The 15,922-nt window shown below is 35.1% G+C and overlaps 1 protein-coding gene across 2 annotated transcripts in view; it reads right to left on the bottom strand.

Moving 5' to 3' along the window:
- The window catches only part of LOC150058673 (coiled-coil domain-containing protein 144A-like), a 36,662-nt gene extending 23,272 nt beyond the window's left edge, over positions 1 to 13,390 (bottom strand). The window contains exons 1-4 of one of the 2 annotated variants that reach the window (XM_090338795.1): positions 13,253 to 13,340; positions 12,721 to 12,829; positions 2,365 to 2,557; positions 1,464 to 1,647 (exon numbers count right to left, since the gene is read on the bottom strand). In XM_090338795.1, coding sequence (XP_090194921.1) covers positions 1,464 to 1,647; positions 2,365 to 2,543 — 363 coding nt within the window. In that variant the 5' untranslated portion in view covers positions 2,544 to 2,557; positions 12,721 to 12,829; positions 13,253 to 13,340. Of the gene's footprint in view, positions 1 to 1,463; positions 1,648 to 2,364; positions 2,558 to 12,720; positions 12,830 to 13,252 lie in introns of both variants that reach the window. The other variant, XM_090338794.1, reaches the window with a different exon arrangement.
- Between the last annotated feature and the right edge of the window lie 2,532 nt (positions 13,391 to 15,922).

The following is a 15,922-nucleotide window of genomic DNA, read 5'->3' as shown; positions in this document are numbered from 1 at the left end:
CAAAAACATGAGAGGGGTATCAATGTGTGAGCACTTGTAATCCCTCTATACATTAACCCAACAATAAAAATTAAAAAAAATAAAGACGTAATACTAAAGTTAAAATTGAAATGTGGACTGAGTAGATAAAAATATAATATGAATTAAGTATGTACACAATGAAGGAGGACACCTATTAATTTTTGTCACTATGTCTCTAGGGGTGAATTGATGTGCAATGAAGGAAAAATGGGAAAAATAATGGAGAAACTGTGAAATTGAAAAAAGTAGAAATGGTAACAATTAAATTAGTAAAATTTTTAAAATTATAATTGGAAAAAAATTCTTTCCTTTATTTGGGGAAACTTTCCTCTCCATTGAATTCAAGATCCATTCTCTGCCTGGAATTTCTCACTTCCTTGTGATAATCGTTTTTCCTTTGTTTAGTTGGTTTTTCCTATCAGTTTGTTAGCATGGCAGAAAAAGTTTTGACTTACAAACTTGGGACATTTGTAACTGTCCCCCCAGTCTAATTTATTGGCAGGGCGATGTTCTTTATGTGTCCTACATGTGAAAGTTGGCTGTTTTTGGTAGCTTGAATATGGGTGGAGTTTTAGCCAATGGTGAGCTTTAGAACTCTTCCAGACTCAGCGTGGAGCCACTGTTGTTCTTGCCAGCTCAGCTGACAGTGGGTCTACCTCTGGCTTGATTTAGTGAGAGAAGATTCCTGCCCAGCTTTGGAAGCAATTTTTCCCTCCAGGGCAGGGAACATATCAGCATGTTAATGTGATAGTTGTCAGATTCCTTTGCGCCCTTGAGAAATGGCACTGCAGACACCACTTTTCAGGCTCTGGTTATCTGCTAGTTGGTCTAGCAGGGTCTTCACCAGTAGCCAAGATGGCGCTGTTCTTGGCTACCTTCCCAGTGCTGTTCTGTGAGAAGGTGTGAGACTGCCTTTTGTGGTTTACTCATGCTTCCCCTTGTTTTCAGAGCTGTCTGTGATCTGTGTCTGTCTGTAGCCTGAAGGATGAAGATTTCTGCTTGTAGTCACGTGCTGCAGGTAAGTGAAGCACTGAGTACTCAGACTTTGGCACCTTTGTCTTGGTGCAGTTACTCTGAGAGTGTCAGTTATGGCTGCCATCACCTCTGCTGCAGCTACTGCTGCTGCCACTGGTTTAGGCTGCCTGATTATTTTACTCTGGTTTACTTAGTGTCGCTCTTTAGCCACAAACTTTTTGCTAGAATGCTAAAACTGGAATCTTGGCAAGAGCTCAGACACCCAGAACCTCTGCCACCTTCCCAGAATCTTTGTAGTAGATGTCTTTAAGCTTGTATAAATGTACATGAAGGATGTCTGTACAGTTAGAGAATTACCAAACATTTTACTGTATGTCATTATTAAGCAAATATGATTATATATTTTGAATCAAAAGGATAACTATTATTGAAGTGAGAACTATGAAGTTTTACCCAATATTCATTACCTGACTCAAATCGTTTTTTACAGTTTTCAGTTCCATACTAAGTGTCCTAACAGAATTACCAAGTTTTTGTCTCATTTTAACTACATTTTTATATTGCTCTTCTTTATCTCTTAACTGTATTTTAATTTTTTCATATAGCCCGTCAACATCTCTTCTCTTTTCTTCTTCTTGATGTAAAGCAAATCTGCAATTAAATGCACTTATCTTAAAATTCATTTTTGTCAAAAATAAAAATTCAATTTATAATCTCACGGTTCATCTGTTATTTTATTACCTTAAAATATCTTTGCTTTCGAACATTTTTTCTAGATCTCATATTTAAAACCTCTTCTAAATAACACAAAATCTTGAAAGGTTACAATGAAAGAGTATTCTGCTAATCATAAATTTCTCTTACAATTATTGTAGAAAAGGAATTTTGAAAGTATTCAGTATATTGAGAAATGTAAAACTTACTTTTTGCAGTCATTTTTATGTCTCAAAACATAGGTTAAAGTAAACTATATTTATTGCTTATAGACAAGTTTATAAATCAGCTAGAAATGCAATGGTATCTCAATGAAATATATTACTAATGCATTAGTTCACTCTAGTCTCACCATTTCTGTAGTCCTCATTCTCCCCAAAGAGATAAATTTACATACAAAAAAGTATAGAGATAAAACATATTGACAATGGGGGCAAACGCACAAAAAGTAAAATAACAAAAAAATCCTCTTGTTCCCATTTCTTGGCATTCATTTTCATAAACATATGTTACATGATCATATGCACATAACTATTGAGCCTTTGTTATCTTCTCCTAAGAATAACCTCCTTAGGTCTCACTGTGTGAATATTTAGAGTCTTGTTTAGTTTGACATGTCCCAGAAAACCCATCTTTTAAATGATGATATCTTACCTCAAATTGCGGAGTTCCTGTTCCTGTTCTACTTTTGCATGCTCTTCTTCTGACAGCTCCTTTTGTAGTGTACTAATATTTTTTCTCGTTTGTTCAGTTTTTCCTTTAAGCACTTCATAGTGGCTACATTTAAGTTTTAACAATCTTTTATATGAATGAAGTGCATCTTGGATTTTCATTATCTTACCATGATCTATATCAGGAAAAAGGCATGATATGCATGAAATATATAGAACTTTTCAAATATGAAGGACTGTACATTTTCACATTTATGTATTAAACACTGTAGACTACAGTGTAGAACATTATACTATGTTCCTCAGATAAAAAGATGAAAGTATGCTCAAGTTCTAAGTCTAATGCAGATGAAAGACAAGTAAAAATGAACGCAATTCGAACAGATTATGTAAGACAAAAGAGTTCTGTAATCAGCTAAGTGAATCTGATCTAAACTGAACTCTGTGGGTTTTCCCTAGAAAAGCGATGACTACACTGAGAAATAAAAGATGAACAGAAAGCAGGCAGAAGGGAAAGCGGACCATTCTTGCCAATCTAGAACTACTGTTGAAGGCCTTTTATTATCTGCTTCTGACCACCATCACTCTTAGGTACTAATTTTGTTTCTGAAATGAAACAAAGCATGCCAAATATATAAAATACTTTAAAGAAAAATAGATGTTAGTTCATGATCTCTGATAGACAGGAAGCAAATAAAGCAGACGTTTCCATGTCCCAATTCCTTTCTCTGAAATGCTTCCCAGGATATTACATGGAGAGAAGAAACTGAAATAGTCTATACTAGAGTATGTGGGCTGTTGTAAAAGCTGAGTTAGTTGAACCCAAGCCAGTCAGCTGAATCTGTAAACTAAGGATCACAGGACAGAACTCCATAGAAGACAGAGCAGTGCAGGTAAAAAAACCTATATATTTCCAAGGATCTCTTTTAATATCAGAGCAATAAGAACAAATGTGTGACTGAAACTATCTGATAATGAGGGTAAGAAATTCTGAAATGATTACAGAGAAGCCAAACTACTTATATGGAATCAAACTCTATTCTCAATTGAAGTTCAACAAGAGAAATATAGGTATTAAATATAATTAAAATAATAGGTTAAATTGTGTAGATGCAAATTGAGAGAAATCAAACTGAGTGATGACAATCCTAACCACAGCTGAAATTTGAGATGAGAGGGTTCTCATTTGTTTGAATTGTTTTTGAGATTTTGTACATTTTAAAATAAATTTCACATAAACCATGCACCCTAGAGATAGCAAAATTTAAGAATAATAAATAATATTATATAATTTATCAACATAAGCAAAATTTACAAGAAAATATTGGAATTAATAAAAACTTAATTTTTTTATTGTTCATTATGAAGGTAATGTACAGAGGCCTGACAGTTACATAAGTCAGGTAAAGATCACATTTCTTTTTTGGAAATGTTACCTCTTTCCTTGCTCTCTTTCAAGTTTTTTTCCCTATCTCCATCCACAATTTCTATAGTTCATTTTTTACAGAGTGTACAGAGTACTTGTATTTGGTTACCCTTTGTCCCTCCAGGTCATCCTTTGTCCCTCTCTCTCTGTGGTTCCCCTTACTTTCCCAAACACAGATAAACGAACAAAAAAAAAGACAAAAAGAAAAGGATAAATAACAAGAAAGAATAAACCTCTTCTTTCTATTACTTGGAGCTCATATTAATATTAAAAGTAAATTTTCACCTTACATGCTCCCTCCTTTCTTCTGAAACTCCATCTTTACCTTCCTTTATTCTTTCCTTCACCATCTCCTCCTTCTTTCCCCCTCTCTCTGTTTCCCCCTCTCTCTACCCCTGAATCTCTTTCATTTCTGTTAATAAGAATTGAACTCGAAGCCTGTCATATGTGAAGCTATACAACTGTGCTAAATCTCCACACCAAAATATAATTTCACAATAAATTTATTATAAAGTAAAACATGAAACATTATCTGTCTGTCATACATCTATGTACATGTGTACAAATTAAATACATAGACATCACTTCCAAATGATATATCTAAGTGTTATATCTTTTTATACCACAAGTACTGCAACTGGAACTTGTGACTTTCCACTTAGCTAGATGGGTGCTAGCCATCTACCTAGATGGCTCTACTCCTTGAGCAACTCACCAACCATGTTTAAATTTCACTGAGTCATTTCCCCTTGGTTGAATATTATTTGCAGTTTTTTTATTTATATATATTTTTATTGTAATTAATAGAAGGGTTATATTATATTCACCAGATAGAATGTGCATTACTTCACATACATTGATACCCTTTCTAATGTCATGGTCCCCATTTCCCTCCCCTCCCCTGCCACTCATGTTGTTTTTCCCCTTCCCTATCCAATTTCATATAACTAATTAAGCATATATACAATATATCAGATAACAAGATGAAATACTGTAACAATATGAGATAACCAAGAGACAGCAAAAGAGATGAGAGATAACAGTACATTAAGGACAACAATCACTCACTATATAGCTTTTGTTTCTATATCCTGGAGATTCTTTCATTTAGTATTATACTATCTGGCCTTATGTATCTAGGTTTTGTTCTATTGTAAACCTCTACTAAGGGAGCCCAAGGTTTCTACTGATTATGACAAATGAGAGAAATCATTGAGCCTATGTTCCTTTGAGTCTGGCTTACTTCACTTGATGTGATTTTTTTCTATGTCTTTCCATTTCCTTACAAATGGGGCGATGTCTTTCTTTCTGACAGCAGCATAGAATTCCATTGTGTATAAATACCACATCTTGTTGATCCACTCATCAACTGAGGGACATCTGGGTTGGTTCCATATCTTTGCTATGGTAAATAGTGCTGCAATGAACATGGTTGTGCTAGTGGCTTTAGTGTGTCCTTGTTTCTGGGTGGTTGGGTAAATGCCAAGTAGTGGAATTTTTTGCAGTTTTTTAAAAAAAGAATTTATTAACATTGATTTTTACATCATCAAAACAAATTTAAAACCTGTCACACAGAAATACCTAAGTCCCTAATTCATTTTTCCCTAGCAACATTGTCTTTTCCCAAAACAAACAGCAAAGCCATTCTGTCAGGAAGCATAATTTTCAAAAAGAAATGACAATAACAGAGAGTTGTCTATTAACATAACATTTTAAAATATAAACGTCTTCTAGGCAATGATGGCTCATGCTTAAAATCCTATGTACTCTGGAGTCTGTGGTGTGAGCATCATGGTTCAAAGCCAATGCAGGAATGAAAGTCCATGTGACTCTTGTCTCCAGTTAAACCTCCTAGAAGTGGAGGGATGACTCAAGTAGGAGAGCTCCAGCCTTTAGGAAAAAGAGCTAAGAGAGCCCAAGAACTGAGTTTAAGCCCCAAAATAATTTACACCTACTAAAAGTATATATTCTTTGCAAGGCTTCCTAAAAATTGTAGAAAATCATAGTTGAAATTTTTTATTTTATTTTTTAAAATTTTTCTTTTTGCCAGTACTGAGCGTGAGCTCAGGGGATGAGCACTGTCCTTGGATTTTGTCAAGGCTAGAGCTCTACCACTTGAGCCTCAGCACCACTTCTGGCTTTTTGTATGTATGTGGTACCAAGGAACTGAATCCAGTTCTTCATGAATGCTAGGCAAGCACTCTACAACTAGGCCAAACTCCAGAGTTGAATTTTTTTAGTTGGAAAGACACTGGAACTAATAGGCACAGGCAAAAACTTCCTGAACAGAGGCCGAGAGTCCCAACAGATTGTAGAGAGACTTGATAAATGGAACTACCTAAAAATAAAAAGTTTCTGCACAGACAAAAGCATAGCTACTAAAGTAGAAAGACAGCCAACCAACTGGGAAAAGATATTTACCAATAAGACATAAGACAAATGCTAAATATTCAGTATCTCTAGGGAATTCAAGAAACTAATCCCCCCCAAACCCAACAAACCAATCACTAAATAGGCAAGGGAACTAAAGAAAGACATCAAAAGAAGAGGTTAAAATGGCATAGTTGATTTTTCAAAAAAAATTAGAGGGGTCGGGAGTTTGGCCTAGTGGTAGAGTGCTTGCCTAGCATGCATGAAGATCCGGGTTCGATTCCTCGGTACCACATACATAGAAAAAAGCCACAAGTGGTGCTGAGGCTCAGTTGGTAGAGATCTAGCCTTGAGAAAGTCCAAGGACAGTGCTCAGGCCCTGAGCTTAAGCCCAAGACTGGCAAAAAAATTAGAAAATGTTGCATTTGCTGTTGAAAAATCATATATTCTGGTGTTGCTGGGTGGAATAATCTCCAGATGTCTGTTAGCTCTAGTTGGTTTATACAATTGCTCCATTCTCTGTTGAGTTTTTGCCTGGTTGATCTATCCATATGTGACAGTGGTGTGAAGTTGGGTGCTCTGGCATTAGGTGTGTAGATATTTAGGATGGTTATATCCTCCTTGAAGAGAGATCCATTTAGAATATATTATAACCTTCTTTGTCTTTTCTCACTAATTTTAGTTTTAAGTCTATTTTATCTGATATGAGGATGGCAACTCCAGCCTGCTTATGGGGCCATTAGCTTGATAGATTTTATTCCAACCTCTTTGAAAAAATTAACAAAATTGACAGACCCTAAGCAAATCTTACCAAAAAAGGAACAGAGCACACCCATATAAACAAAATCATGGACAAGAATGGAAATATCACGATACAAATTACCAAGATCCAGAAAAACATAAGGGAATACTTTTCAAATATTTATGCCAACAAATTTGAGAATCTAGAAGAGATGGATGAATTTCCAGATAGTATTAAGATACGCAAACTGAAACAAGAATATCTAATCCAACTAAACAGATCCAACTCAAATACTGAAATAGAAATGGCAATAAAAGACCTTCTACCCAAGAAAAGCCCAGGACCAGATGGATTCATAGCTGAATTCTATAAGGCCTACAGAGCAGAGCTCACACCAATACCCCTTAAGTTCTTCAATGAAATATAAAGCAAAGGCTCTTCACCAAACTCATTCTATGAAGCCAGCATAACCCTCATCCCGAAATCAGACAGGGACTCCTCAAAGAAAGAGAGCTATAGCTCCATTTCTTTGATGGATATTGAGGCATTTGACTTGCAGTATCCCTTTATGCTAAAAGCTCTGGAGAAACTAGGAATCCGTGCAACATTCCTCAGTATAATAAAAGCTGTGTATGACAGACCGACAGCTAGCATTATACTTAATGGCGAAAAGCTAAAGCCATTTCCACTAAAATCAGGAATGAGACAAGGATGCCCATTCTTTCTATTCCTTTTTAACATAGTGTTAGAATTCCTAGCCAGAGCAATAAGGTAAGAAGTAAGCATAATGGGGATCCAAGCAGGGAAAGAGGAAATGAAACTTTCCCTCTTTGCAGATGACATGATTCTGTGTTTAAAGAACCCTATAGACTCCACTCCCAAGATGACTGACCTGATTCAAAACTTTGGCAAGGTAGCAGGTATAAAATTGATCCTCAAAAATTAACTGCCTTCCTACATGCCAACAATGAGAGGAATGAGGCAACAATCAGGAAAGCAACTTCTTTTGCAATAGCCCCAAAGAAAATAAAGTACCTAGGAATTAACCTAACTAAGAATGTACAGGACATTTTTGATGAAAACTTCAAAACCCTGAAAAAAGGAAATTAAAGCAGAACCGAGGAAATGGAAGAATCTCCAATGCTCCTGGATTGGAAGAATTTTAACATGAAAATGGCAATCTTGCCAAAGGGCTATTTACAAATTCAATGCAATACCCATCAATATCCCAATGTCATTCTTTAAAGAAATAGAAGAGGCAATCCAAAATTTCATATGGAATAATAAAAAGACGCATATAGGAAAAACAATTCTTAGCAGAAAGAACAGCACAGGAGGAATTTCAATACCAAACTTTAGACTCTATTACAGAGCTATGGTGACCAAAATAGCTTGGTATTTGTACAAGAAAAGACCTGAAGACCAATAGAATAGAACAGAGGACCCAGATTTTAACCCGCAGACCTATGGCCTCCTAATCTTTGATAAGGGAGCCAAAAAAATAGAATGGAATAAAGACAGCCTCTTCAGCAAGTGGTGCTGGCAGAACTGGTTAAGCACCTGTAGGAAACTAAAATTGGATCCTTTTATGTCACCCTGCACCAGGATTAATTCCTAATGGATCAAAGACCTTGAGGTAAAAGCTTACACCCTAAAATCACTACTACACTTGATGGGAGTGTAAACTCATTCAACCACTATGGAAAGCAGTATGGAGGTTCCTCAAAAGACTAAACATAGAACTCCCCTGTGACTCAGGAATTCCACTACTTGGCATTTACCCAAGCGTCCAGAAACAAGGGCACAATAAATCCACTAGCACATCTGTGTTCATTGCAGCATTATTTACCATAGCAAAGATATGAAACTAACCTAAATGGCCCTTGATCAACAAGATGTTTATATTTATACACAATGGATTTGTATGCTTTCATCAGAAAGAATGAGTAGGAATATTGAAAGACAGAAAAATTCAAATTAAGTGAAGTAAGCCAGATTCAAAGGAACATAGGCTCAATGGTTTCCCACCTTTGTCATAATTAGTTTAAACCTTGGACTCTCCTAGCAGAGGTTTACAATAGAGCAATATCTAGATACATAAGGCCATATAGGATGAGGCTAAATAAAGGACCTCCAAGATATAGAAATAAGAGCCATATAAGGTGTAACTGTTCTTAATGTACTGTGTTATTTCTCATTTTACCTTGTTATCTGATATATTGTATATATGTTTGTTTGAAATAGGAAAGAGAAGGGGAGGAAACAAAATGAGGGGAAAGGGTGGGGGAAGGAAATGGGGACAGAAACATGAGAAGTGGTAGCAATGATTGTTAATTAATGTACCTTCTATATGGTGAATATAATATAACCCTTCTATTTAATTACAATTTAAAATTTAAAAAAGCTTACAGCCTAAAAACTTTATAAGATGGAATAGGAGATACATTAGGCCTCCTTGGGCATAGGGGAAACTTTCTTAATAATGGCCCAGAAACACAATAAAAAGTGTGGACAAATGGGATTGCATTAAATTGTAGAGCTTCTGTATGGCAAAGGACATATCTTGCAAGTTAAACAGAAAGCCCACAAAGTTGGAGAAGATCTTCACTAACCATACAATAGACAAAGGCCTCATATCTAAAATACATATTCAGCTAAAAAATGAATCTCTCCTAAACAAATATTCAAACAAACAACCATCTCATTAAAAGATCAGCCAAAGACTTAAAGAGAGACTTCTCTGAAGAAGAAATAAGAATGGAGTATAGAAACATGAAGAAATGCTCAACATCTCTGGCCATAAAAGAAATGCAAATCAAAACACTCTGAGATTTCACCTCACTCTAGTTAGAATGGCCATGATCAAGATATCCAATAACAACAGATGTTGGCAGGGATGTGGCCAGGAGGGATCACTACTACACTGCTGGTGGGAGTGTAAACACCTTCAACCACTATGGTAAGCAGCAGGGCAGTTCTTAAAAAAACTAAACATAGAGCTCTCCTATGACCCAGCAATTCCACTACTTGGCATTTACCCTATCGTCCAGAAATAAAGGACATACTAAAGCCACTAGCACAATGATTTTCAGTGAAGCTCTATTTACCATAGCAAAGATATGGAACCAACCCAGATGCCCCTCAGTAGATAATTGGATCATGAAGATGTGGTATTTATAAACAATGGAATTCTATGCTGCCATCAGAAAGAATGACATCTCCGGGGCCTGGAGTTTGGCCTAGTGGTTAAAGTGCTTGCCTAGCATGCACGAAGACCCGGGTTCGATTCCTCGGTACCACATACATAGAAAAAAAAAGCCAGAAGTGGTGCTGAGGCTCAAGTGGTAGAGCTCTAGCCTTGAGAAAGTCCAAGGACAGTGCTCAGGCCCTGAGCTCAAGCCCAGGACTGGCAAAAAAAAAAAAAGAAAGAATGACATCTCCCTATTTGTAAGAAAATGGAAAGACTTAGAAAAAATCATATTAAGTAAAGTAAGCTAGACCCAAAGGAACATAGCCTCAATGGTTTCCTTCATTTGTAATAATTAGTATAAACCTTGACTCTCCTAGCAGAGGATTATAATAGCTCAAACTCTGGATACATTAGGCCATATAGGATGAGGCCAAATTAATGAACCTCAAGGACATGGAAACAAGAGCTTAATTAGGAGTGACTGTTGTTCTTAATGTACTATGTTTTCTTTCTGTTCTTGATTTGCCCTTTGGTTAATCTCTTATTGTTACAGTGTCTGACTTTGTTACCTAGTACATTTAACATACATATATATATATTTATATATTTGAAATAGAAAGTGAAGAAAGATTTGGGGAAAGGGTCAGGGGAGGGAATTGGGAACAAATACGGGGATATCAATGCGTGAGAAATAATTCGCCTTCTATCTGGTGAATATAACTAACTCCTCTGTACATTAAAGTAAAAGAAAAATAAAAAATAAATAAATTTATTGTCAGAGTGATGCATAATGGAGTTACAGTTGCATCCGTAAGGTAGTGAGTACATTACTTATTGAACATTGTTACCCTTTCCCCTGTTTTTCTCCCATTCTCCTTACCCCTACCCCTCCCAGGTTATAAAGTTTATTATCAACATATTATCTTGTGAATACTGCTATTACATTGGTTTACCCTTTCTCCTTTGTCTTATCATTTTGGTTTTCCCTTTCCCTTCCCTAATTCAAATAAACAAATAAATGTACATACAATACATCAGGTACCACAGACAGATGGTTGATTTGTAATGTAACTTCAAATATCACCAATTTTTAATAAATATTAAATTAATGAATATGCAAATATTGAAATTTATGAGGCCTTGAATGCTTTTTTATTGTAAGGTAAATATATAAAGTTATATTGACCAGACAGATGTTCGCATTTTATAAGACATTCTATATTTAATAATAAGTCATTTGCAGATGTAATGAAGATGGAAATATTAGGGTAGAAAGTATATGCACTGTCACAGAGATTCTGCTCTGCTAAATCTTGACAAATAGATTAAGGTGCCAAAAGTAATATAGTCATTTCAGGCAGATCTGAGAATCCTGCTTTTTACTAAAGTGACACAGTGTGGCTTTTAATTCTCCAATTTTTGTGAAAGTTACAAAAATCAAATCTGTAATTCATTGGGAAGCATCTGTCATGACAGTTTTAGTGCACATTTTGTTTTCTTTTTCTTAGAAGGAAGCATATCAGGATGAAGGAAAAGAAGTGGATCAAATGTGTCTATCAAAGCCAAGAATTTCCAAGAACCTTCAACAAATACATGAATGTAGCTTTAATGTCATATATTCATTAGCTCATGTTACTTTATATCACACATCTAACTTTTGTATAAGTCTATTATACAAATGTAGCTATGCTGACTATAAGAAGAATCCACAGAAAATCTTCTAATAATCTAACAAATCAATAAATTTATATAATAATTATAAGAATATCCATTATATAGTTGTTTATGATTATCCCAAATGTAATTTTCAATAGAAAGTATTCATGCTGGCATTTTAAATGAGGAGAAGGTAAACACTCATGAAGTTGTGAAGTTACATAACTGTGCCACTGTATTATGCTTAGAATCAATATTTGTTTAAGTGCATAAACTTGACTTCAAATTTTAAAACTTTTGATATTCAAATTATAGTAATAAATAACAACTGGGGATGTAACATAAGTGTAGAGATCTTTTCTACCATACATAAGATTCTGTGCTGGAAAATCACAATAATGCTTTAAAAAGATATTAAGGGACTGGGAGTGTGGCTTAGTGGTAGAGTGCTTGCCTAGCATGCATGAAACCCTGTGTTCGATTCCTTGGTATCACACACAAAGAAAAAGCCAGAAGTGGTGCTGTTGCTCAGGTGGTAGAGCGCTAGCCTGTCCAACCCTCAAGGACAGTGCTCAGACCTGGAGTTCTAGCCCTAGGACTGGTTTTAAAAAAAGATATTATTATGAAGATACATAGTCAAGCCACAAACTTGGATAAATTTGCAAAAAATAATATTGTTGTTAAAGTAATCATATCTTGATTCATAAATGAACAAATCATAATATAAAATTTTAACTGGCAGGAGATTTAAAAAGAGAATCTAACATCTTATACAACTGGAAAATAAATGATGATAACATGTTTAGGTCATTACTGCAAATTATACATTTAAGACCACCTTATATACACAATACATATTTATGCTAATATTAAAAATACTGAAAACATATGAATAGTATCATGACAATATTATATGAACATTACAATGCTAAATGGAATAGAAAACTATACATACTTTGGAAAACAGTTTTCAGTCTCTTAATGTTTGGAAAACAGTTTTCAGTCTCTTTATAGCAATACAAAATTATAGCTTGTGTTTAAGCAAAGGGTGAACATGATTATATCTGAAATTTAAAAATATTTAATTATAGTTGATTAGATAATGGCTTTTAGAAAAGTGGTAACAGCTATGTTTATAAGGTTACTACCATATTCCAAGCAGAGATGATGGTAACTGTTTGATTATGTGATAATGTTAAGGCAAATGGGTAACAGAGTCAACCAAAAGCCTGTATGAAACACTCACATTGAACACATGGCAATGTGAATTAATAAACTTCCCTCATTTTTTTTGTTTTCAGTAATGGGGACCAAACCCAGGATCTTGCACATGCTAAGCAAGTCGTACCACTGAACTACACCTGTCACCTTTTATCCAATTTGATACAATGCACTTTTCTCATGTGAATGTAATAGTGTTCTATGGTATACTACTGAACACTGTCCATGCATTACTGTCAAAGATCATATATATACAAACATCCTACCATTATATTTCATTCTAAGTTGCTCGAGTAACACCAAACTGTCATCATAGTTTGGATCAGACACCTCACAGCATCCAGAGGTTATTTCAGATGACAGGGTAAAGTCATCAAATTCATTTGTTGCATTCATCTCGGTTTTGACCTGAATAATAATAATAATAATAATAATAATAATAATAATAATAATTTAGTTTCTACATCATTTTAAATGTGTAAAAGTATTTTTCCATCTTTTTAGATATGCAGAAAATAGGTAACGCTGAAAAAAAACTGGTTTGGCTAGAGATTATTAACTCCTATTTTAATGTAAATTTCATTATATAACCAAAGATTCTCTTTTTTTTTTTGCCAGTCATGAGGACTAAACTCAGGGCCTGAGCACTGCCCTTGGGCTTTCTTAAGGTAGAGCTTTACCACTTGAGCCATAGCACCACTTCCAGCATTTTTTCTATGTATGTGGTACCAAGGAATCGAACCTGTGACTTCGTGCATGCTAGGCAAGCACTCTACCACTAGGCCAAACTCCCAGCCCAAGATTCTCTATATTTACTTTATTCTTAACATACTTTTAATTAAAATTTTATTACATACACCTGCATAATACATTTTCTTTTTTTCTTTTTGAGCCACAAACTCTCCAAAAAAATCCACAATTTGTTTCCACATCTGTAATCTTAGCTATTCTGGAAGCTAAATCTGAAGATTGCCATTATAGGCAAGAAAGTCCATGATACTCTATCTCCAATAAATGATCCCCCTAAATAAATAAAAGCCAGCAAACAAAAGTGAAAAAAAAAACTTAAAAAAATAAAAGCCACAAATGGAGCTGTGGCTCAAGTGGTAATTTCCTATTGTTTGGCAAAAAGCTCAGAGACAGTACCCAGACCTTAAATTCAAGCCCCAAGACTGTTCTATACCATATGACACACAATATTCTGTGTACACCAAGATTTATCTTTAGGTGTTTTTAACATAATCATTATAGGTATGGTTATAATTATTAATAAAGTCTCATTGTTGCAATGTTTTAACAACAAAAAAGATGTTTTATTTATCTTATTTTGGAGACTTAATTTCAATAATGATTTTTGTAAAAGAATTTCTCAACAGGCATCATTTAGGCAATCAACTTATGCAACTTATATTTATAAGCACCTTTCAAAGTCATTGTCTTGAGGATGCACTCTTTGATACTAAATTGGCTAAGGTGCTCCATTCTCCTTTAAGAACTTCAGCCCAATTTTCTTTACTCCAAGAGATGTCATCGCTACTGTAGTCTTACCTTGTCCAGTTTGAGAAAGCTGTTCATGTTTTACAAATTCTGTATCACAAGCCACGCCCCACTGGCCGTTTCTGCGGTTTCCGCAGTTTTGCGGTTTAACGCCTGGGTGCAGTTTACCCTGAGGGCTCCTTGTATGGTCTCAGGGAGGAAGTGGTTAAATGTGGCAAATGCATATAATCTGTTACCTGTGCTCAACAGAGGAACCCAGCATAATACACCTGTATGCAATTACTCTTCACTGCTCAGAGAATATATGACTTAGTGTTAGTAATTGCACAAATGAATCAAAATGAATGGTGCTTTGAGGCATTGAAACTTTAGGTTATTATACATTAATGATTAGAATAGATACTGATATTAAAAGATTTTGTCGTTCAAGGAAAACATTAAACATCCTAAGGGGCATCTGTAGAGAGAAGCAGACAAAAAAGCAGAAGGAAAAGTCAAAATGGTTCATAAACTTACTGTTATCAGACCTTTGGGAGACTAATGGGAAAGGCTTTAAGGTCAAGTTGGTATGTAACGTCTAGATTAGATTTTTGATGCCCTGGTTTCAAAGGATGAGTCCACAAAGAATTGAAAAAGCAAAATGGCAGAGATTCATTGAAGAAGATAAACAGAGCTTCTGCTAGAGGAGAGGAGTCCCAAAGGAGGGCAAGTTCCTGGGAAAACACTGCTCTGGAGTTAGCAGCATGTCTCTCCAGCAGAAAACTACATGACTTTGGAGATCTGGCCAAATCAATACCCAGCTCTAATTAGAAGTGTGCTGTGCATGGTCTCCATGTTGTTTAGACCCGCGGACTGTGTTTGCATTTGGTGGCATCTCTGGGGAGTAATCAGTCCTCTGTTCATATCCAGATCTTCTGGGACAATGGATCATAATATGAGCCCTAGAGTCAAGATGCTTCACCTGTTGACATGTCATCTGACATGCAGAATCATAGGCTGGACAGAGATTTTGTCTAACCAGATTTTTTTTACTCTCTCAGTGAAGAAAGTGATACTGAATCCAACACTCTTGAGGCAAAGAAACTGAGAGTTAAAAATGTCTGGAAGCATTAGCTTAAGAAAGAGCAACTAATATATAAGAACCAGGAAATGCTGAATTATATATATATATTACTTGGAAATATTTGTATATTATATTATATATTTTCTTATATATAATCTATATGACATTATAGTATATATATTTCCAAGTAATGCATATATATTTTTCCAAGTAATATAAATATATATATTTCCTTGGAATATTTCTCTTTTGAGAAATGGGGTAGCAAAAGCATTATATAATACCTTAAGTTCAGAAGGAGTAAAGCTGTGAAAATGAGAAGGATCACTGGACTTTTAAAATTGTACAGGAAAACAGCAGCCTGGAAAAAAATATG

This window comes from Megascapheus bottae, chromosome 9, assembly GCF_031878675.1.
Source record: "Megascapheus bottae isolate mThoBot1 chromosome 9, mThoBot2.hap1, whole genome shotgun sequence".
NCBI classification, from domain to species: Eukaryota; Metazoa; Chordata; class Mammalia; order Rodentia; family Geomyidae; genus Megascapheus; species Megascapheus bottae.
This window is presented reverse-complemented; position numbering and strand designations above follow the sequence as displayed.